Source organism: Antechinus flavipes, chromosome 1 (assembly GCF_016432865.1).
Source record: "Antechinus flavipes isolate AdamAnt ecotype Samford, QLD, Australia chromosome 1, AdamAnt_v2, whole genome shotgun sequence".
In the NCBI taxonomy this organism is placed as follows: Eukaryota; Metazoa; Chordata; class Mammalia; order Dasyuromorphia; family Dasyuridae; genus Antechinus; species Antechinus flavipes.
Window position 1 is genome coordinate 127,608,123 of NC_067398.1, and position 24,816 is coordinate 127,632,938.

General features: G+C 35.3%; 1 protein-coding gene across 4 annotated transcripts in view; it reads left to right on the forward strand.

The window, feature by feature from the left end:
• The window catches only part of GHR (growth hormone receptor), a 300,535-nt gene that overhangs the window by 243,929 nt on the left and 31,790 nt on the right, over positions 1 to 24,816 (forward strand). For all 4 annotated transcript variants that reach the window (XM_051990406.1, XM_051990431.1, XM_051990422.1 and 1 more), the window contains one exon: positions 19,078 to 19,201. In XM_051990406.1, the coding sequence (XP_051846366.1) occupies positions 19,078 to 19,201 (124 nt within the window). The remainder of the gene's footprint in view (positions 1 to 19,077; positions 19,202 to 24,816) is intronic.

Here is a 24,816-nt window from a genome sequence, read left to right on the forward strand (position 1 = left end):
AACTGCACATTTATGAAATGCCTATTTGTACAGCGTTCTGAGTATACCTAACTTAGAGTGAGGTGATAGGAAAATAAAGAGTTTAGAAAAGATTAGATGCTCCCATCCAAAAAAGATGTTTTTATGACTAAGTTTTGTACATAGTCTTTTGACACATAACTTTGGACAAGACTGAACTTCAATTTCTTCATCCATCACAGAAGAATTTCAAATTAAATAATATTGTTTTCTTCCAATTCTGACATTATGCTCTGAGCATAGTTAAAAATTATCAGAACAAGACAATTCCAAAGGTCTCATGATGAAAAATGCTGTCCACCCCCTGAGAAAGAACTGATGGAGTCTGCATGCAGATTGAAGCATATTATTTTTCACTTTCTTATTTTTTTCTTTTTTTTCTTCCTTTGTTTATGTCTTCTTTTACAAAATGACTAATATATATTAATATATTTTACATGATTGAAATGTATAATATATCAGGGAGAATGCTAAATGTAAGAATGAATGCTAAAAATTGTCTTTTCATGTAACTGGGAAAAATTAAAATATTTTTTTAAAAGTAATGATCAAAAGTCCTGCCAAATATAGAGTTTTTCTCATTTATTCATCTTGGTTACCCTAAAAACCATTTTCAGTCAATTTTTCCTAAATCTACCAAGTAAAGGTTAAACAAGCACTCCTTTATATAGACTTGTATCTTCCACCTTTGTATATGGGTATATGTGAAAATGACCCTAGAAATAATATGAAAATAGAAGTAATGTTAATAAAAGTAATCAACTTCCTCCTTTCTGCTCATTCTAAACCTTTCTATCCTTATAAGCCAATCTCTCTCAAAAGGCCTACCCCATCCTAGGCAATACTCATTCTTTAATGTGTGACTGGGCTTGCTTCATAAAAATATGGGCCTAGAGTTGACAAGAAGTTTCAAAGTCATCTAGTTAGATTGCGTCCTCATTTTACAGACAAGATATGTTGCATAACTTACTCATGGTCACAGGTTAGATTCCCAAAAGGCATTTTTGACATTGAGAAGGTTCCAATGTGCCATTGGGAATTAACTTAATCTTTCTGGGTCTCAGTTTTAAATTTATGATTCCATGATCCTGGAATGCTAAATTCTATATCAGAATGTGACTGAATAATAATGTCGGATATGATCAAAAACGTATTTTCTTGATTTACATCAAGAAGGATGAGAACCATCATAGCTAGACCTTTACTGTCTTCATTGGGTGTTTGCACATTTTATGTAGAAACAGCTCTCGAAATAAGGTATGATTTTCCTTTGGACTTTCCTCCTTAGAGTTGTCAGTAGCATTATGTTGTTGGTTTTCTCAGAAACTAAGATGTTTTTCCAGCTTCCAAAAGATAATGTATCCATGATTTTTAAAATGAAATGAAAAGAAGTAACTTTAGCTTTTCAGCAAATTGTTTCTCTAGCTAAATAATTAAGTGAATAATAATGTAGCTTTTTCCATATTGCCAAGAAAAACTTCAGGTCTTTATTTTTTTAACTCAATATCCCAATAACAACATCAGCCCCTTCACAAAAGTATGATCTCCTTTGTACAGATGAGGAAATTGATGGAGCATAGAACTAAGACATTCCTGAAGCTTACTTCTCAATAGCTGAAAAAAATTAACCAATAAAAGGCTACAATGACAGCAAAACCTTTTTATAATAGGAGAAAGAACTTTATAAGATAATGATGTATCTTGATTTCACATTGGTAATGGATAGTTTTGAAGGTGGGATCATGTTCTGATTCAAATCTTTGTAAACGATATCAATTTAGACTTCAGCTAATTTCTAGAGACACAGTGATTCACTGAAAAAAAGAACTTATTATAATAGAGGGTCTGAGTTCACTTCCCAGTCCTGCCACTTAGTGACTGTTCAGTTTTGGGGGAAAAAACACCTTTCAGTTTGTTATCTATGAAAAGAGAAAAATACAGTTGATCAGGATCTCTTATACTTTTTCTACTCAGGACCCTTTTTGACCAAGAAATTTTTACATGATCCCAGATATGTAGGTATAGGTATACAAATCAAATGCTTATTGATAATAAATCATAAAGAAATTTATTTTAAAACAATTCTTTGGTATACATATTATGTTACCATTTATTAAAAGACAAAAATAAATTTGATTACTAATGAGATGGATATGCTTGTTTATTTTTACATAAAAGAACTGAACTTTTGCAGAATTGTTGATACTCGAGAATGTAGAGCATTCAGAAACCTTTTATTGTTGCCAAATGTTTTGTGACTCCCACATTCAATTACACGGCTCTATATGAGATCATGACTCACAATTGAAGAAGCTTTGCAATAAATGTCCCCTCAAGACAGTCAAAATTGTGTAAAGAAAGGTAACTTTTTTGTTTGTCTGCCAGCATTTTATCAACTCACAACAACCAACAAACAAACAACAAAAAAAAAAAAAAAAAAAACAAGCCAAAATGAATTCTGATCAGGAAAGCCAAGAAAATGTCTCAGTGAGTCATTTTTCCAGGCCAGGGCAGCTTAGGAAGACAGAGAGGTTGGGGGTCATCAAAGTGAGGGCTGACCAGGAGTAGAGGATGGCAGCAGTAGTCCACAATAGGATAAAACTGTAATAGACTGTAGAGAGCAGCCCAGTGCCCAGGGATGGATGGTAAGATGGTCAGTGGGGAGTCAGCAGTTTAATGTCTCTGAACCTATAGAACCTCTCAGCACTCTAACCATGACTGAGTTGAGTAGTAGTCTGTGAACATTCAACTACCTACAAATCAATAGGCCCAAACTAGGTCAGGAATTTGCAAAATGCAAATCAAGAAGGCAGTGAACAGATCTACCCCCTGGATCACCCCACATAGGAAGTATTGAAAATTTACACTCCCCAGACTGAGCTGTGAAACAAGAAAAGGACATAAAAGATAAAAGATCTCATAAAGTCCAAAGTCAATAAATAGGCTGAAAAACAAACAACAAAAAAGAACCTAACCATTAAAAATAACTTCTCAGGCCCTTTCCAGCTCTAAATCTATGATCCAATTATATTGAAAATTGGTAATCTTCAGCTTCAAATATAAGGATGGCCAAGATTATCCTGGTAAGTTATTGGACCTTTTTGTGGTCCAAAGTGGTGTATGTGTGTCTCTAACACATACACAAACAGATATTTTATAACAAATGTAATTCAGTCTATTTTGATAATTTATAATCATTGTTATAGATCAACAAGGATTTATTAAGTACCTACTATGTGCCAGAGGATATTTAAAAAAAAAAAAGGCTGCATAAAAGTCTCTGCTTTCAAGTCACTCATAGGCTAATGGGGAGAGACAATATATAAGCAATTATATATAAACATGTACATTCAGGATAAACCGGAAATAATATAGGAGGGAAGATAAAGGATTCAAGGGTACTCAAAAAGTTTCCTCATAGAGCCCTTTAACTTGAGCTTGAAGGAAGCCAGGAATAGTAGAAGGAAGGAGTGAGTTATCAGCAGAGGGGATAGTAGAAAAAATTATTATAAATTATCAAAATAGACTGAATTACATTTGTTATAAAATACCTGTGTGTATGTGTGTAGAGAAATACAGGCAGGCAGACAGAGAATACATTTCAAAATACAGAGAGAGACAGACAGAAACAGAGACAGAGGAAGTGAGGAAGGGGAGTGGGAGAGAGAGACAGACAGCAAGACAGAGAGAGAGAGAGAGAGAGAGAGAGAGAGAGAGAGAGAGAGAGAGAGAGAGAGAGAGAGAGAGAGAGAGAGATGGAGAGACAGAGAAATATGGTATTTTCTAGCACAGCAAAATTCAAGGAAATTCACTCAGATGCTCCCTCATATATCAACTGCTTTTGAAAGAAGCAGAACCTATAATGGATAGAGAACTGGCAAGAACAGATAGGGTCAGGGAGATCTGTATTCCAACCCTTCTTCTGAGATACACTAATTGTGGGATTCTGGGTAAGCCACTTAACTTCTCTGTGCATTGGGACAAACCTCTAAGGCTCAAATGCAGAAAAGTTGCAGGTGTTCATCAGTAGAACAAAGTTTCTCATGTGGAATTCCTTTCATCAGTGAAATCACAGGTTCAGGACACACACCCATCACCAAACAACAACAACAAAAACCCTACCAGTCTCTTTAGGGAAGCAGGCACATATATATGGAATGTGTTCAGAAATCCCTCCATCCAAAATGAATGAATGGCATGACAGAAGCCTCGCTGTTTCAGGAGTAGGCTTCAGTGATCCAGAGATTCTCTCATAGAACACGGCTCACTTTTATTGGTGCCAGTAAATGAGGAATAGAAGCTGAAGGCAGGCTTCAAAAAGCTAAGTCCTTCCCCCTGTCAGTCCAAGGCATTAAAATAAAAAATGTGTGGTGGATGCTATAAACAGATTTCTAGGAGAATGCAAAAGTTTGCATTGAGTTGGCATTAATCCTAAAGCAACTGTATGTCCAGCATGTATGTCTTTTGAACTCAGTGGCCTCACCCTGCTATCATAAAAATACACTGGGAAAGTGTTCCTAAGTAGGTTAGGATTTTAATTAAAACCACTCCCCTCTCCTCATTGAACAATTTTGACTCTTCATCTTTAAAGGTCTCTAAAAGGGAGACTCGCAGCTGTGCCGACACCATTTCCATTGTGAGCTACAGAAAGATCGAGTATCAAAGTGAATTCCTTACATTTGGCAACATCTAATCCTTAACATCCTGTATTTGCCAAATTCTGTCATTAAACAGAAACTTTTCCTTGCTCCTAGCCTGCATCCCATTTTAGTAAATTGACATTTGTTGTTTCTTAACCGCTGGCAATCCTGTAGGGTAAGAAACAAACCCACCAGCCTTATAAAGGTTCCATATGCTGAAATAATGGTTTTTTTTTTCCTATGATGTCTCAGCTTTTTTTTTTGGACAGGAGCCTATACCAAGACATTTATGATATCCTTGACAGACCAGCATTTGTCAAGGATTTATCTTGAATGACTAATTTTATCAAAGAAGGATTGAAGGGAATTCTTAGTTGGAGGGGTTATTGACTTGCTAGAGCTCTTCAAAAAGAAAAGGAACACTTGAGAGAAGAAAAGAGTACTTTGGAGAATGATGCTTATACTAGTCTTGAGGCAGAACTTTAGATGGGTAACTCTTCTAGTAAATAGGCTGAGGGGCAGAGAGGGAAGGGGAGGCTACAAATAGAACCTAAATTTTTCTTGAAACACAACTCTCCCTTTTCTGAGAGCTGTTGCTGGGAAGCTGCTGATATCTCCGACATCATTCATACCAGGGAAAGAGGCAACAGGGAACATTGCAGAAGTCTTTTTGGACTTCATACAGACATGCTCAGAGGTCCCACTCTCATCAGGCAAATACCAGATGGAAGGCAACTTTGTTCTCCTATTAGTAAATATTTCCCCCAAAGCTGTGCAAAATTTTCCTTCAATTATATTTCTGGAAGAAATTGTTACTAAAGAACCTTTGTTTTTAACTAGTTTGAAATCAGCTATACTTTCCTCCTATGAATACGATTATACTCCCTTCTGGTCTAGAGGTCAGACTGCCTGCAAATCAGTCCTCCAGAATTTTGGGAGGATAACTCTAGTGAGAAGGCTAGGGGTTATAAAGGGAAGGGGAAGCCAAGACAGCCCAAACTTAGAAGAGAAAATGAACTCTGGACAGTGAAGACATAAAACATGTTATACTTTTTTTTATATGCATTTTTCCCCAAAAGGGGTTGCAGACCCCTCTCTCAAGCCATCAGGACTTAAAAATGTAGAATAGTGTATAAAAGTGTCAGCTTAATTTTATCCCAGGTTAATTAACAAAATTAGTAAACTAGTATGTCTTGGTAGTCCAGTTTTTCCATATTTGTTACAGATAGACAATTAGAAGTAAAAGGAAAGAAAGTTTGTGTAAACTGTAGCAGTATAAAGTAAAAACACCCGAGGCATTAGAATCACTAACTATAAAACTTTTTAGATGGCTTTAATGAAAATATAAATAATTCTATACATGCCCAACATCCCCTGAAGGCATTGGTTTTTTTTTTAATAGTACAGTGACTTTCTTTAATATGGCTTTCAGTCATCAAAAAAAAAAAAAAGGTTCAGTTATACTCAATGTTACTTTTTGACAAATTAGGAGCTTATGTAGTATACATTTTAGAAAGATTTTCATTAAAATTATTTTTTAAAATAACAAATTTCAAAGTTAATTCAGAAAATTTATATGACTAAGGACTTAACCCTCAAACAACCAGATAAGCAATTATTATCTTGTTCTGAGGAACTTACAAGTCACCATTTGTATTATTCTACTTTCTTCACCCCAATCCTTCTCTATTACTGTCCCAGGGTGAAAGAGAGATTTGAGGAAGCAAGGATATTGAAACCATCGTATGTTCAGTAGTCCACCTAGACGCAGTGGTTCTCAAAGTATGGTCATCCTGGGGTTCTCTGAAATCCTTTTGGAAGGTCTACAAATTCAAAAATAGTTTTTATTTCCAATATAGTAAATATCTATAAATATAACCCAGATTTTAAAAAACCGCTTTGGAGAGATCCTCAATAATTTTTAATAGGATAAAGATACTGAAAACAAAAGTTTGAGAACCACTGACCTAGAGTATCATATTCTTACCTGCAGATGCTCTGCCCAAAGGAATATAAATTTTGATCACTGAAACCTTGCAAGGTATCTTGTGTTTTGCTGACTAGATTTCTTTCTTAAGGATCTTGCCTGAAACCCAAATCCTTCTGGTTTTGATAGATTGACCAGTAATAAATCCCAGGCCAAGCCCCACTTGCTTTTTGTTTGAGTTCTGCTTGACTCAGAGTGAATATAAATAGCAATCGTTTCTGCTTTAGTCTGAAACCCCAAGGATCTTTCCCTCCCAGATGTGCATGTATATGTGTGTATCTCTATCTCTATCTATCTATATCTAGACCGTTCTCTACCTCATTTCTTTCCTAGCTTTAACCATTAATTGAGTGTTGCCTCAGTCAAACTGAGTGAGACCTGTTCAAAACCTTAGCTATAAAAGGCCAAGGTTTTCCACTGCATCCTGGACCATCTCCAGTCATCCTGACCTATATCTGGCCACTGGGCCACATGGAGGGGACAGTGAAGCTGGTAACTTTGCACAGCCCTCCCTCATTTAAATCCAATTCATTTGCATGTCATAGCGGCATCTCCCTGATGTGATGGTCTCTTTGGAGAATAAAGGACATACAACATCGTTTCTAACCAAAATGTAAAGTTGCTGCTTTTTAATTATAATTATGGTGGTTTGGCAAATAATTTCCCAAACCAGTCTTGTCAGTGCCATAGAGATTTCAACAGAACTCTCCAAGAAGTAGGCTGGCCACATTAGCCCTGCCATCTTTTGGGAAATCTCTCAGCTTGAGTTTTTAGAGAGACCAAAAATATTTCAGCGATGATCAAGTGTGTATGACTGAGGTTAAATAGAATGAGTAGTTAAGTTGAAAGGGAAATAAAGAAGTTTATTTAAGAAGAGGGATCCTCCATCCTATATAGAGATTTGATTTATGGACTTTTTTTAGGTTGGTTTACAATTCACAGACAATTAACAGTATATTATGTTAGCTAAATGAAACCTACATAACCAATCAGATGTTAGATTCCTGTATTTGGAAGGGGTGTGAGTGGAACCTGTAGCATCTCCCAGACTTGGTGGTCACAAGAGGAAAAGGGGAAAAACCACAAATTGCAGACCTGGATGATTTGAGGTAGAAGAGCTTCATCAGCACATCCTGATCAACACTGAGGTTCTTAATCATATAGAACATTTTTAAAATGTTATTTCTCCCTCCACATATCTCTACTTATTATCTCCAGAGGGAACATCACAGTTTCACCATACTTGGCCTTGACTAATGAACTTGTGCAATTCTCAGAACATACGAAAACTATCTCAGTTAACAATAAGTATTTCCTCACTACAAATTACATTCTGAAATCATCTTCCTTTATCCAGATGGGGTTGAGTGAACATGTTTTAACTGGTTTTCCCCCTTGTTATACTGACCATTGATTGACTGCATATGTAGTTTTGTTTGTAGAACTGTTTTTTTTAATGCAAGAATGAGCCAAGAGTCATTCAGTCATTAAAGCCTTATGACTTTCTTTTAGGGCACCATTCCCTTTTTTCCCTTTTCAGGCATACTTCATTTTTTGTCTTTTTTCCACTTATTTAAGGTTGGAAAAGTATGATATTGTGAAAAGAGCTCCGAGTTTGAAATCCAGAACTGGATTTGAATTCCAGCATTAACACTAACAAGTTATAATAAAGGAAGAAGGGAGAAAAAATTAGAACATAAAGTCTTACCAAAATTAATGTTGAAAACTATCTTTACATGTACTTGGAAAAATAAAATGATATTTTAAAAATACTAGCAAGTTATATGAGAGTAATTTACTTAACCTCTGTGCATCTCAGTTCCCTTCTCTATAAATTGGGAGCATGAGTATTTGCAGTTCCTACCTCATCAGGTTGATGAAAAGTTGTAAAATGTAACGTGATCTACAAATGCAAGTTATTATTATTCTAAAAATATTTTTATTTTTCTCTTGTTTTTATTTGAGAATTCTTTGTACCATTTTTGATTTGGATGTGTATTTAATTTTTGGACAGGGAAGGCATTAGTTGATCCTCTTAATAAAAATTTATCTTTTTTCTTTCTTGTTTTTCTCCCCTTTGTATGGAAGAAGCAAATTATCTACATCAAAATGAGATCATTTTTTCATTCAACAATGATATCTTTCCTCCATTGCACTGAGCATTCTGAAAAATACATTAAGTAAGCATTTCTGCCCTTTTGGGACTAACAGCTACAATCCTATACAGACTTCATTGAAGCACTAGGAATCATTGAGAACTATGGCTAATATCTTCCTACTTTGCCTACTTAATTTTGATTTTAAAAAAAGGATCATAGAATTAAATTTTAGAGATTATCTAGGCTATTTTCCTTTAATTTGATTAATGAAGAAGCTGAGACCCACAGTAAACAAGTGACTGATCTAATGTCATGCAAACATTAAGTAGCAGGACCTCCATTCAAACCCAGATCTTCTGGCTCCAAAGCCACTTGTTTTTTCATTGACCCATGTTAACATTTGAAGTCATACCGTCATCCTATTTTATTTTAAAACTAATATTCAGAACTAATAAAGTTGAGGTTTTGAATCTCTTCCTATAGTAATTCTGTAAGAACTAATTGCAAGCATACTGTCCTTTTCAAATCACTTAAGTATAGATCTTGCTTCTGATGTTTACTACCTGTGTGACGTTGCACAAAACGTTTAATTTCCTTGGGCCTCAGTTTCCTCAGCTGGAATACAAGGAGGTCACACTTAAAGGCATCTGAGACTCCTCTCAAACTTAATCTATGAACCTAGGAGTTTGGGATACTTCATGGTCCTGGTGCCATTATAGAGCCTACCACTGAGTCAGACAGGATTACATTTTATAGTTTTTGCAGATAGATTTAAAACCTCTCATGTTACTCCCAAGAACTCCCCAGTCCTCACCACAGCTACCACACATAGCTCTGATGTATCTCACAGTGATGAGATTCAAATAGGAGAAATAACATGGCAGTCTAGGAAGAGTGCTGACTCAGTAGATTTGGCTTTTGGTACTTAATGTGTCACTAGCTAGCAAATCATCTGTGTGACATTCAGGTTCTCAAAAGCTTCAATTTCCTCACACTTCTTTTCCAAACTCTCTACGTGAATATTATGTGTACTTTAGGATGATCTTTGAGCTTTAGAGATGTACCTCAATAAATAGAAGGAATGAAAGCATCCTTTTTATTCCCTCATGTCTGAAACAACCCCATTTCAAAGCTCCAGGGACAAATGTTGTGGAAAATACACAGGGTTTGGAGAGGGGATATCTGAATTTGAATATCAAGTTTTGCATGAGTATTCCAGCTGTATGATCTGGAGTGAGTCTGGGCTTCTTTTTTTTTTTTTTCCTCTGTCAAATTTCATCTTTCTCTGTTTACCTCATGGGACTATAGAAAGAGAAAAGTTGTAATGTCATTTTAGTTGCTGCTGTTATTGCTAGCATTGCCTCATTTAGAACCTGAAGAAAGTTCACATCCAAGCCACCATGGCTAATCAAAAAATCAGCCTTTATTATTCTCTTTTGATGAGGTTCAGCCATTATCACAGCAGTACCTATTTCTAGAGACAGAGCAGCACTTACAAGTAGGCTAGGAATATTCCCATGATGGAAGGCTACTGAACATAGTTTTATTTAAGTAGTGCCTCAGAGAGCAGAATAAGAAAGAGTTGTTCTCCTGCTTTTCTATTGATCTGTGGAAAAGTACAAAGTCACTGACTATTTACCAACTTTCCCAGTGCCAATTATTTTGATAATCTATCTTTCAGGGTAGATTGTTTGTGTAAGAATTGATAATTATATTTAAGCTTTAATACATAAGACTAATTTGTTAAAAAGATAAGAAAAATTAAAATTTTATTACAAATTAATAGGATTCAACAAATCAACAAAATCCCACAAAAAACAAGTCACCAAATGTTACATGATCTTAGATGAATAATGATTCACTGCATCTTGAGTCTGAGTAAATTGAACCTGTGAGGTTCTTCCTGTGCAACAAGAGAACTGTTAGGTTCTGCACACATATATGGTATCTAGGATATACTGTAACATATTTAACATGTATAAGACTGCCTGCCATTTAGGGGAGGGGATGGAGGAAGGGAAGGGAAAAGTCGGAACAGAAGTGAGTGCAAGGGATAATGCTGTAAAAAATTACCCAGGCATAGGTTCTGTCGATAAAAAGTTATTTTTAAAAAATTGAACCTGTCAAAATGACTTTCCTAAAGCATATAATTGACCGTGTAATATCCATCCACCTCTATTCATTCTTCTCCATTTTCTCCCTATTGCTTCCAGGATCAAACACAAAATCCTCTGTCTTATAAAGTCCTCCGTAATCTGGATTCTTTATCTTTCTAGTCTTCTTATTTCTTACTCCCTTACTCTTACTCCCAAATCACTGCTTAACTAATGATAGATCCCAGCCCATATCTCACTTCTTTACTGGATTCTGGTGACTCAGAGTAACTGTAAGTAACAATAGTTTCTGTTCAAGACAGAAACTCAGTCTTCCCTCCCAGACTCAGTCTTTTGTGGAGATAAGCTAGGCTATCTTCTGCTTCACTTCTTACCAACCCTTTAACAACTGAATAGGTGTTAACTCAAACAACTGAAACTTAGGAAAGCTCTAGCTTTACAAGGCCACTGCATCTAGAGTCATCACCAGTCCTCCTAACCTAAGACTTGCCACTGGACTCTGATGACAGAAGCAGAAAATGAGCTAATAGTTTTGTACTGCTCTGTCTCACTTAAGTCCAGTTCACTTGTGAATCAAGACACCTCCCTCCTGATATCATTGGTCTTCTTTGAGATTGAAGGATGTTATCAAAAGACTCAGTAGAATTCAGCCCAGAATGAGCTGCCACTGGCCAGCAGTTCCCCAGTTGCAAACTGGTACAAGAGTAATGTTACAACCAATGCTCTTTTAGAGTGAGAGAAGCATCCTTTATTCAGCGATTCTCCTGAGAAATGAGTATGCTTATGAATGAGACACACTGAATGCAGAAGCAGGAACAAGCTTTATACTGTTAATTCAGTTTCTTACCCCTCCCTCCAAGTTCAGATTATTTGGATTTAAAATCTGAGTTATTTATAATTGGTTAGATTTAGTCAGTTGCAGATTGGTCAAATTTAGTTAGAGTTACAATTGGTTAGATTTATAATCTGAGTTAATTACAATTGGTCAGATTTATTATCTGAGTTAGTTACAATTGGTTGGATTTAGTTAAAGTTACAATTGGTTGGATTTATAATCCAAGTTAACTACAATTGGTTGGATTTATAATCTGAGCTAGTTACAATTGGTTGGATTTATAATCCAAATTAGTTACAATTGGTTGGGATTTATAACCCAAATTGGTTACAATTCTATAATTGTAAAATAAAATAATAAAATTCAGATTTTATCCGTTACAATTGGTTGGATTTACAGTCTTAGTTATAATTGGTCAGATTTACAATCTGAATTAGTTACAATTGGCCAGATTTACAATTCTTTTTATTCACCCATTCCATAGCAAAAGGCTTCTGTCCTGTCACTGACTCTAGCCAGTTTAGGCTGCTTTAGGCTTGGGCCCCTTTGTCAGGAATTTTGTTATTTAGTCAATTCCTGACTCACATGATGATTGGTTTGAAATAGCTTAACAAAATATTTTACTCTTCCCTTAATCCTGTTTTGACAATATCTATGGAAACCTAACTTCTCGTACTCCTCACAAACAACAATCTTACTTCACATACGTACACATACACACAGTGATCCAATGACACTGACTTTCTTGTTGTTCCTTGCGTAAGACACTCCATCTCCCAACTGTGGACATTTTCTCTGACTATTATTTCTCCTCTTTCTGCCTCCTAGTTTCCCTGGATTCCTTCAAATACCAGCTAAACTCTAACTTTTTACAAGAAGCCATTCCAGATCCCCCTTAATTCTGATGTCCTCTCTGTTGATTATTCCCCATTTATCCTACACACACACACACACACACACACACACACACACACACACACACACACATTTGTAAACAATTTATTAAATATTGAATCCCTCATTAGACTGTGAACTCCTTGGGAGCAGGACTATATTTTCCTTTTCTTTGTATCCCTGGTGCTTAGCAACATGCCTGACACTTAATAAATACTACTTGACTGACTAACTGAGCAAAGTGGTCAAAGAAACAACAGTTTCTAAGCAAATGAGATCCTGGTTTGATTTTTTTTTTAATTTTGTAAATTTTTTGAAAGGAAAACTTTTGAAGGTATATATGTCCCTTCCTTCTGTTTCCACATTTTAGATTCACTGATTTATGGCTAAATTCATTTCATTTGGGGTAGAAGATGAAGGAAGGCAGTCAGATTTAGAAGCATGATTTAGAAATGATCAGCCAGGAGTATGGTGACCTCATTCCACCCAGAAAACTCACCTATTAGAGCCCAGGGTCCAAGTGGGAACAGTCTAAATTCAGTGAGAGAGAGATTAGGATTGCTGGATCACAGACAGCAGGAGAATAAAGGGCAGATTTTGGTATAAGACAGGTGCAAAACTGAATAATTCATGTTCTAAAATAATGTTGTAATAAAGCAACTTAATTTATGAAATAGTATCTCAGCATCAGGATAGTATCAAACCTTGGGGTCCTTTTCTTTTCCAGAGGAGACTGGCAAAGTAAATGGACTTCATTATATCTTCTTGGGAGATAGGGAAGTAACACAGGCTTCTGTTGTTGCTGATTTGTTAATTAACTTGCTCATGGCCACAGGACTTCTGTGTCAGAGCTAGATCTTGAACCCAGATTTTCTGGCCCTCAAGGTTAGCCCTCTATCCACTATGCCCAGATGTCTATAGTTTGCTATTTGCATCTATAAAAACAGTAGCATAATAGTAGGGATCATTTCTTCCAACTTTTTTGATAAATTCAAGATCTATTAGTCAATTACTAATGCACATTCCCAAGAATTTAGACCAGATGGAGGTACACAAAACAACTCTGCTGTTTATGTAACTTTGGACCAAGAAGTCATTTAGCCTCTCTAGACTTCAGCTATAAAATGAGGCAGTTTAATTAGATGATCTCTAAAAGATCTTACTAAGTACTTAGAGAACTTACAACTCCAAGTTCTATCATTCCTGTTCTATGGTTCCCTCAATTTTAAGAGTTAAAACAAAATGCTTGCTAGGACAACAGAATTTTGTTCTTCGTGGCTCTTTTCAACAATGAAATGATTGAGGCCTGTTCCAATGATGTTATGATGAAGAAAGCCATCTACACCCAGAGAGACTGCTATGAAAACTGAGTGAAGTTTCACTCTTTTTGTTGTTGTTTACTTATATTTTATTTTCTTTCTCATTTTTTTCTTTTTGATCTGATTTTTCTTGTGCAGCAAGGTCATTGTATATATATATATTTTTTTTGATTTAGCATATATTTTCAACATGTTTAATTATCTATGTATATATTTTGAAAAATAAAAGGCTTTAAGAAAAAATAAGAAGAAAAAGATTTTGCCCCTTTCCTTAGTCAGAGTCTGATTTGGGACATTTTGGTTGCTATTCTATTTTTTTCTGCCCAATTTATTCTTTATTCATGTAGAACCTTAATTAATATGATATATATGTCCTCAAAGATTTCAAAAACATTTATTTTTACCTTCTTTTTTTCAAAAATTCTAAGTAGCGAGTTTCTTTAGTCAAAAAGTAAGATTTTCTGTTTCATTCCAATATTCTATTTTTCCACCTATCAAGTCTCACTCACCAAGGATTGTTTGCCCTGGATTAATAGGACCTGTTAAAGAATAAACTTTGACTCATTCTTTCCAAAAGACAGAGAAGCAAAAAGTGACTTAACATTTGCAAGCTACAGTTGCACAGAAATGGGAAGATGCAGATAACTCATTTAAAAAGCTAAGACAAAACAAAATTAAATAAATATACTAAAAGGCATATTAGTTATACTGAAAGTATAAGGAAACCCGGATTTTCTGACCACCCCAATATATGCCAGGTAGGGCATCTAGATGGTATAGTATAGAATGCCAGAACTGCACTCAGAAAGACCCATCTTTATGACTTTAAAAAATGGTCCCAAATATTCACTGGCTGTGTGACCCTGGTCAAGTCACTTGAGCCCATTTGCCTCAGTTTCCTCATCCACAAAAATGATTCAGAGAAAAAAATGGCAAATTATTCCAGTATCTTTGTCAAGAAAACCCCAAATGGGATCAAAAAGATTTGAATATAATTGAAACAATTAAATAAGAAAAATATGCCAGGTACCATGCCAAGGCCTTTACATATATTATTTCATTTAATCCTCACAACCTTGAGAGTCATATGCTTTTATCATCCTTATCTTACGGTTGAGGAAACTGAGGCAGACAGCTTTTAAGTGATTTGCCCAGGATCACACAGCTAGTGAATGTATTGACGTAAGATGTGAACTCAATTCTTCCTGACTCTAGTGCTCTAATTTTGGGCCACCTAATAGCCTTCAAGGTATAGGTCTTTGAGTCTTAAATTAGAGATATTTTTGCTAGTGCTTCAGATAAAACTCAAATCTTTGAAACTGATTTTTCCACCAATCTCTTGAGATACTTAATTTTTTAAATTTAATTTTCTTCTGATTCTGAACTCAACAAATATTGAACATTATTAGAATTTCCTTTTACAGGGCAGAATAAAAAACTTGCCATCTAATTATACATTCTAGGAAGAGCATGTACCGAAAGAACATGAGATCAAATTTGTAAATGGTAATCTAGCTAATTTTGCACCTGAAAAAAGAATACATGCTTGCAACAAATCCTCCTCTCCATTACAATGACATGCATTCTTAGAATAGTTGATGTGTATTTTAAATTTGTTTTATGAACCCCAAACATGTCTCACTTGCCTCCTCCTCTAACCCTAGGGATTGTCACAACCCGGTACACTGCAAAATGAAGCTTCCCTCATGACATGTGCATGTCAGTGCACCACATGTTGGTACACACTTCATCACATTAACACCATAACCATGAATTTCCTGTCCTTGGCTCAAGATGGAAAGAGAATATGCAACTTTCCATACATCTGGAGTTAAGAAAAAACAGAAACGCAATACTATTCTAAGTTTAAAAAAACAAAATGGGGTTTAGAATTGATTTTTACAATTTACAACATTCAGGAATTTTTAAAAATTAACAAAAGTCACTTTTCTTATTGGCTTGTATTATGAGGAATGACATAAATGTTGCCATCTTTTTGAAGTGAGAATTTTCACTGTGAACATTTACACCTTGGAAATTAGCAGACATTACAAATCATGACTTGGTTGATTGCATTCTTGATGGTCTTAACAGAGTGATGGAGAAAATGCCAATAAAAGTGTGTTCTGTGACTATCCCCCTCCCCAGAAGTGGTTGCTAAGCATTTACTAACACATCCCTCCTCTTTTGCAACTTGTATAATACAAAAGAAATAAAGGAGCCTGAGGTTACTTGTACTTTCTATCTTTTGTTTATAGATAATTTATGTAATGGAGTGAAATTTAGTTCTTATCATTCAGTGGTAGCATCAGAGTTCAAATGATGACTTTAAGAGTTATAGCATTGCATTTTTCCAAGATGGTGAGGGAAAGAGCACTGCATCTAGAATCTAGGACTTTAGATTCTTTGCCCATTTGGACATCATTTTTAAAATGAGGAGATTGGACTAGAAGTTAGCCATAGATGGGTAAATGATCTCTAAAATCCCATTGAGATCTGGACAGGATTTACTAAAGAATATCCTAAAACTTTAGATCTGAAAGGAATCTTAGAAACAATTTAATTCAACCTTTTTAGTTTACAGAAGATGTCTAAGGATCAGTGAGGAAAAGATAATTCTTTTATCTATACTGTTTATTCCATCCCCTCTGGCCTTCCAAAACTTGACTCCTTCCATTTTTTCCTATCTTTCATGCAAATCCATCAATTACTTTCCAATGATTTTTTTTCCCATATACCTAACAAATGTGCTCAGGTGTCCTAAATCCTAAAAGAAAAAAAAAAATCTTCCCTTAACTTTCTATAGAAACTAGCTACTTTCTCTTTTCTTTTTTTCATCTCCAGTGTTAAATTTCATATGTATAATACATATAAAGAGTAAAAATGCTATGTTGTAAAATATACTCAGTTTCTAAAGTGTTAAACTTCTTGAAAAAAATTTCTCCACATTTTACCTCTATAACCTCACATTCTCAACACCCTTGAAATCTGGTTTCTTTCCCTACCACTTTACAAAACTGTCCTCCTAAAGGACGATGATAATCCTCTAATCAAATCTCAGTCTGCATCATACTTAACCCTTCTGGAGCCTTGGATACTGTTGATGACCCCTCCTAATGATTATCTCTTGTCCTTTGGCTTCAAAGACAGGACCAATAGAAGAGTTCTCATTCTACCTGATCAATACTTTTTTCCTAGCTCCTGGATCCTTGTTCTGTTCCCCACTCCTTGAAATTTAATGCTCCCCTATGATCTTAACACAGTCATTTTTCTGTACATATTCTCTTTGTCAATCTCATTTATTCCTATGGCTTTTACTATTTCCTCTAACTCACAAGTTCTAAATCTTTTTTATTTTTATGGACTGTTAAGTGTTTTAAATGCAGAAAATGACGTTATAAAGAATAACATCTATATTGAAATATTGTGCTCAAAATATTAAAAAGCAAATTCATGGACCTTATGTTTATACAAAGGACTTCCAAATCTGCATCCCTAATTTTGGCCTCTTTTTTCTGAATTCTAGACCCATATCTCTAATTGGCTTTGACATCCTCTATCTGGTTATTCCATAGGCACCTTAAACTTAATATGTCCAAAGTCAAACATTATCTTTTACCAAAAACTTTAGTAGTCAAAATTTTCATATCAATTTTGCTTATTCTTTCTCCTTCACCGCCTCTATCTAATCATTTACATACTGTTAATTCCGTCTGGTATCAGTCTCTTCATTTGTATTCCAACTGTTACTTCTCATCTAAAGGAACTCATTTCCACCACCTTGGACTATTATGAGAAGTTCTTGCTACTTCCACTCTCTCCTGCCTCAAATCTTTAAGTTTGAATTAGGCTCAAAATCAAGGATCAACAAACTACAGAGTGAGGGCCAAATCTGGCCCATTGTCTGCGTCTACAAAGCTTAAAAGCTAAGAATAGTAAATGTAAATCAACTTTAGCTCTCAAACTGTACAAAAACAAGCATTAGGCAAGATTTGTCCCACCAGTCCTAGTTTGCTAACCCTTGCTATAGATTATAGGTAGAAATGTAAAAGATTAAGAGATATAGAGAATATTCTAGGTATATAGAATTTCTGGTTTTTGTTCAGATATTTTCAGAGATGCCCTTTTACACAAGTTGAGATCTCCCTATATTTAAATCTGATACCTCATTAACTTTCCAACCTTAGTCTTATATCATTTAATTTCATGTATTCTATGCTTTAGTCAAAATGTGTTAATTTCTTTCCTAAACATTTCCTGAAATTTATTCCCTCCATGCTTTTGCTCATACTGTTCCTTGAATAGCTGGAATGCTTTCCTTCCCTCTCTTAACCTTTTGAATTTCTTATTTTTAAGATTTCTTATTTTAATTATTATTTGAATTTTTTATTTTCGCACGTTTAAAAGAATTGCACATGTTTAATCTATATCAGATTGCTTGCTCTCTTGGGGAAGGAAGAGGGAGAAAAACCTGGAATGTAAGATTTTGCAAAGAACAATGTTGAAAACTATCGTTGCATGTATTTGGAAAAATAAAATTTATTGGAAAAAAAATAAAGCACATTTCAAATGCTACTTTCTCCATGAAGGCTTCCCTAATCCACCCTGGGGCTAAGACCATCATCCTCAGATTTCCTATAACCACTTGTTTTATACCTATCATGTAGTCTATTATATTTATGTACAGTGTTTTGTACATAGTAATGCTCAATGAGCATCTATGCAATAGAATTAACAGGATTGTAAAGTAATTTGTTGATTTTCTGGCTCCTCTCCAGTATTCTTTTTCCCATACTGCTTGTTTTTCCTCTTTGAGTAACTTAAATTAAAATGAAGTCTTGAAATTGTTCCTTTGTTTCAACCTAGAGCCAAAGAAGAGGAAAGTAAAAGCCATGTTTTTCTAAATGATTGAATTGTGTGCTCCCAAAATTTGGGTAGAAACTTGCAGTAAGGCTGCATGATGTAAAAACTTAATCCAAAATTTTTTTTAAATCTACCAAAGCTTCCCATTGACTCCTAGATATAATAGACTAAGATAATGAAAGTATTCTTGTCTTGTTTCAGTTGACTTTTTAAAGTTGCTTTTGATTCTTCAAAAATAAGTTTGTCTTCATATATTTATTATTTTGCTAATAATGGATTCATCCTTTTTTTTCTGTTCTGTTTTGCAGAACCTTCTGGGAAGCCTCAGTATACCAAGTGCCGTTCACCTGAACTAGAGACATTTTCATGCTACTGGACTGATGAAGTTTATCATGGTCCAAAGAGTCCAATAAAGCTGTTGTATAAGAAAAGGTATAAGTTCCAACCCTGATTATGCTCTTTCCTCACATAACTAAAATCATAGACTTAGCACTGGAAATGCTTTCAACTGCAATCCCTTCATTATACAAGTGTGGAAACTGAGGCACAGAGCAGTTAAGGGGTTTGCTAAGCTCACAGACCTAATAGCTGCCTAAGGATGATTTTGCATACAAGTCTTGCTGGTTCCAAGTCCAACATTCTATTTAATTATTCAGTAAGCATTTATTAAATACTTACTGTGTGCCAGGCACTATACTAAACATTGGTGATACTCAAACAAAGGGCAAAAGATAGTCCCTGTTCTCAAGGAGCTCACAGTTTCATAGGAGAAATTATATAAAAATATCTATGTTCACACAAGATCTATAAATTGTAGATAATCAACAAAAGGAAAAGTGTGGTATCAAGGGGGATCTGGAAAGATTTCCTAGATGAATTGTTAATTAATTTATGAAATTATGAAATGAGGGGAGCATTGAGATCTCATTTTTATAGGGTTTGGGGGGAAGCTCTTATCCATGTTACCTTGGGGTTAGTTCATTAATATGTCCAAATCATTTCAAAATTTTTGGCAAAACTTTAAAATTAATACATCCACATCATCTTAAAATTAAAATATATTTGGTGTTCTCTTGGTCTTACTACTGATTCCTGGAACTTGTCTGATATTTATATTATCATAGGACCAAAAGGCCCTGATAGAAAAACCTAGATGGTTTCCCCTAATTTCAGTACATTTATGGTTAACATATGACATAACTGCAAATTACGTTTCTTTGATCTTTGGGACAGTTTATATATGATGTTCATCATCTTAGCTAGCATATTATTGACCATTTATATTGGTTGTATTACTAGAGACATGGAGAATAGCCAAGGGGACTAGAACAAGATAAAATTTTAACACACTATAGAGAATATGATTATAGCCGGGGCTTGAAGGAAGCTAAGTGGCAAAAAATGAGGACCAACCAGTAAGAGTAGACAGAGATTTGAGATTTGAGCATCTTATTCAGGGAACAGGGAGGCAATGTCATTGGATCGCAGAGTATGTCAGAGAGAATCAAGTGTAAGAAGTCTGGAAAACTAGGCGGGACCTTCTTTATAGAAGGCTTTAAATGCCATTGGAGCATCTCCAACGGGAGATGAGGAGAAGGAAGATGACGTGGCCAGATTTGCACTTTGGAAAGATCACACTGACAGCTAGATGGATAATAGACTAGAGTGATGAGAGAGCCCAACCAACAGACTGCTGGAATAGTCCAGGCTGGCAGGAATGAGGGTGTACCCCAGGGAGACTACAGTGACAGAGGACAGAAAGGGGGCTTAGGTAAAAGATTTTACAAAGATGAAAGCAACAGGCCTTGGCAACAGATTGGATGGAGAGGGGGAAGGGGACGTGAGGAATCAAGGACTGACATCGTGAACCTGAAGGATGGGGGTGTCCTTGGTGGTAAGAAGGAAGTTAGGTGGTGAGAGGAGGACTGAAGGGATTTGAGGAGAGTAATAATGAATTAAGTTTTGCTCATGTCAGATTTAAGATGTCTCTAGGATGTTTGGTTTGAGCTTTCCAATAGACAATTGGAGTTCTGAATCTGGAGGTGAGGAATAAAATTAGGCCTAATGGAGTAGATCTAAGAACCATCAACACAGAAATGAGCATGGAAGCTGATGAGATCACCAAGTTATATTGTATAGAAGAAGAGGGCCCATGACAGCACCCTGTGAAACATCCCCAGTTAAATGAATATCCAACAGAAAAGACCAAAAAGGAGCAATCAGATAACCAGTAGGAGAACCAGGAAGGAGTGTTATCATGAAAACCTATCAAGAAAGAGAATCAAAAAGAACAGTTATTGTCAATGTCAAAGACTACAGAGGGAAGAAGGATAAACATCTAAAATAGACCATTAAATTTGACAGTTTAAGAGATCATTTGATAACTTTGGAGAAAGGAGCTGCAGATGAAATCAGGAACCCAGTTTCTACAGGGATTTTTCAAATTCTATAGAGAATTTCAAAAATTCACTATAGGAAATAAAAATAAGGATGAGAGGAAACAAAGTGGGGGCAGGTAAACAGTACATGGAGAGAGCACTGGGCCTGGCATTGGGAAGATTTGAGTTCAAATCTGGCCTCAGATACTTATTAGCTGTGTGACTTTGAGCAAGTCACTTAATTCCTATTTGCTTTAGTTATTCAGCTGTAAAATGGAGCACCCTGGAGAAGGAAATGGCAAAACATTCCAGTGTCTGACAAGAAAACAACATGGACAATTCCATTGAGGTCTCATAGAATTATACACGACCAAATGTCTCAATAACAACTATAGATAGCCTTCTTAAGGTATTTCTCTAGGAAAGGGAGAAGAAGTGCTGTTCACCTTGCTGCCTCTCTACAGCATGCTAAAAAACATAGTCATATACAGAGATGGAAATGGATATTATTGGCTTTGGGAATATTCTACAACTATATAATGATGATTATTTGCATACCTCCTTGAGTCAAGAAATCTAACCAAGATTTTAAGTACCTGGGCTGAGCAAATAATTTTATTAGGTACAAAGGATTCAAAGATAGATCACATATACCCTGTCCTCAAGGGGGATAGATAGATAGATCCCCCTATCTAATAAGGGGAAGGTTGACCACACAAATAACTAAGGTTCAAGGAGGAATAGGAGAGATATAGGGAAATTGAACAAGGAAGGGCAGGACCAACCATAGGGTATGAAAGGGACCTTGAAGAAAAAAAGTAATCTTATCAGTACCTTTCATATTTTCAACATTGATTTTAGGAACTCATAAGAAAATGGAAGCAAAGATGTGTCAGTATAGTCTTTGACACTTAAAAAGATTTTATTTTTAGTGAATTTTTTTCTTTAAATTATTGAAGGCATATCTTGGTCTTCCTTGATTTTATAAGTACAAGTATAGTATAACTTTTTAATGTCCATCCCTCTGATACTTCTGGGACACAGTAACACTGTCTCCACCAAATTCACTCCTTATGTATACTTAAGAGCTTTTGTTATTATTGTTGTTGTTCCAATATTTCAATCATAACTTACTCTTCATGACCCCATTTGGAGTTTTCTTGGCAAAGATACTAGAGTGGTTTGCCATTTTCTTCTCCAGCTCATTTTACAGATGAGAAAACTAAGGGAGAGAAGGTTAAATGACTTGCCAGGATCACACAGCTAGTATCTGAAGCTGGAATTTAAATCAGATCTTCCTCATTCTGGCCATGGCCACTGTACCACCTAGTTAGACCAGTTGTAATCATTCTTAATATTTTGACTGATGTTCACTTCTCAAAGACTTCTAACTTTTCCCTTTTAGTTAGTGACTTCTTGGCTAATTTACCCATGACAAATTCCTACATTTCCATTTACTTTTATTTTATTTAAAATTGGAGGTTCCTACCCCATATTCAGACTTAGTTGCTGGAGAATAGCACTTTAAAACCTCCAACTTCTTTCCCTGCCCTGAGAAAGAAGATATAAACCAAGCTTAGAAAAGAGTTCTGCTTGGATTAGTTTTGTATCAGTTCCAAAGGTGATGATCTCTGTTCCCAACTTTGAATGAGAGACAAGGAGAAAATATGAGGAACTTTCATGAATTCCTAGAACATGAGACACTCTTATTCAAAACATTTTCTTCAGGACAGTATAAGCAGTCTGGGGATTATCAGCAGTTAATGACTATGTATGTCATTGGCCCCTTTCTCTAGTGGAAATAGCCAAGAGTTGATTATTATGAGTTCATAATAAGCAAGTCACAATTTATTTTATGAATAAATATAAAATTATTTATACAAAGACATTTAGGTATGGAGGCAATTATCCATAGAACCTTATTTGGCGGCTGGGGGAAGAAGAAATGGATGAGATTTTAGAAATACCATGAAACAACAGAAAGTTATCATTGAAAAAGAAGGTAAATATAAAATCAATATAAGTTTTCTCTGTTTCATAGCTTTTCCTAGTGGCAACCCAGCTGATAGTTATATATTCTTTAGGTCTGTGTAATTTTAAATAAGAATAGTATTAGCCAAGTACAGTATAAAGAGAGTGCAGGGCATATATGTGTAAAGGAGAATGAGGGGAAGGTGGAAAATAATTCAGTTTATCTGAAAAATACTATATGTGAGGGAAAAGGGTATGAGAAGAGAGTGGAAAGGAAGGGTGGTATGAGTGAACTTTACTCAGTAAATGATAGCAAACCCTTGAAGGGTTTTGAGTGGAGAGATGACAAGAACAAATCTATGACAAGTCTAGAATTAGTGTGAAGAATGTTTGGAAAAGCAGGCAGGCTGACTAAGAAAATCTTTTAATAGCCCTGTAATAACATTTGTACTACAATTATATTCAACAAGCCTTTTATAGTGCCTATTTTGTTATAGACATTGTGCTAAGTATTAGGAAGGAAGGAAGGAAGGAAGAAAGGAAGGAAGGAAAGGAGGAAAAAATTTACAGTCACTATCAGGAAATACAACATATTCATATATAAATATTTATAAACATATATGCAAAGTAAATTAAATATATTGGGGGAGAAAGGACACCGATAGAGGAATTAGCAAAGTTTTCATGTAGAAAGTGGCTGTATTGAATCAGAGATCACACTTCTGTTTTATTCAAAGAGAGGAAAAAGTTATATGTCTGTGGGTAATGAGACTTTCCACAAGTCAGAAAAGATTAGTTAGTGCCTATTGAAAAATAAGGCAATAGAATATCTAATTACATTTAAAGTAATATTCATTATTTTTTCTTCAATTTAGGAGATATAACATTATTCTTTTTCTGGACAATATTTCTGGCATATAATATATAACCTAATTTATAAACAAATAGGCTTTTCAAGTGCCTTCCCAGAATAATGGCTATTGATTGTCACCTAACATAAAGCTACTTGCGAAAAAGACTATATAATACATTTTAATGGAGTATCAGATTGATTGGGGTTAATTCCAGTGTATAATGTAACCAGGCTTCCTGTCACTCACTTAAGATGATAGTAAAGGAATTTAAAAGGGCCTCAAAGATCATCCAGTTCATCTCCAACACTTAACAGATGAGGAAACTCAGGCCGAGTTCAGCACTGTTTTTACTGTACCACATATTTGTTTATCTTGGGTGAAAACATGGGCATCGACTCAATTAGGTGACACAGTGGATAGAGTACTGGCCTGGAGTCAGGAAAACCTGAGTTCAAATGCAATCTTAAACATGTTCCAGCTTTTTATATTATGTATATTTCTCTCACACACACATACATACACACACACCTTTTTTTTTTTATTTTGCACAGTTGTCAAGTCATAAAAATTTTCTGCTCAAAGAAGTACTTTGTTCAAGCAGCTATACAGATAGATAAATAATAGAGGGACTAGGCCCAAAGAGAAAAAAAAACACTATGTTTAGCTTTAATTTTACAGTGACTAATTGATCCAAGCCTACTAGCAACACTAAGATAGTGGCAGCCAGGTGGTTAAGACCCACTAGCTAACTAATTCATGTGTGCTAACTATTAAGTAAAAACATTTTTGCTAAAATTTTCCTACTGTTTACTAGGCTTAAGCCAGCATTTGACACATTAGATGC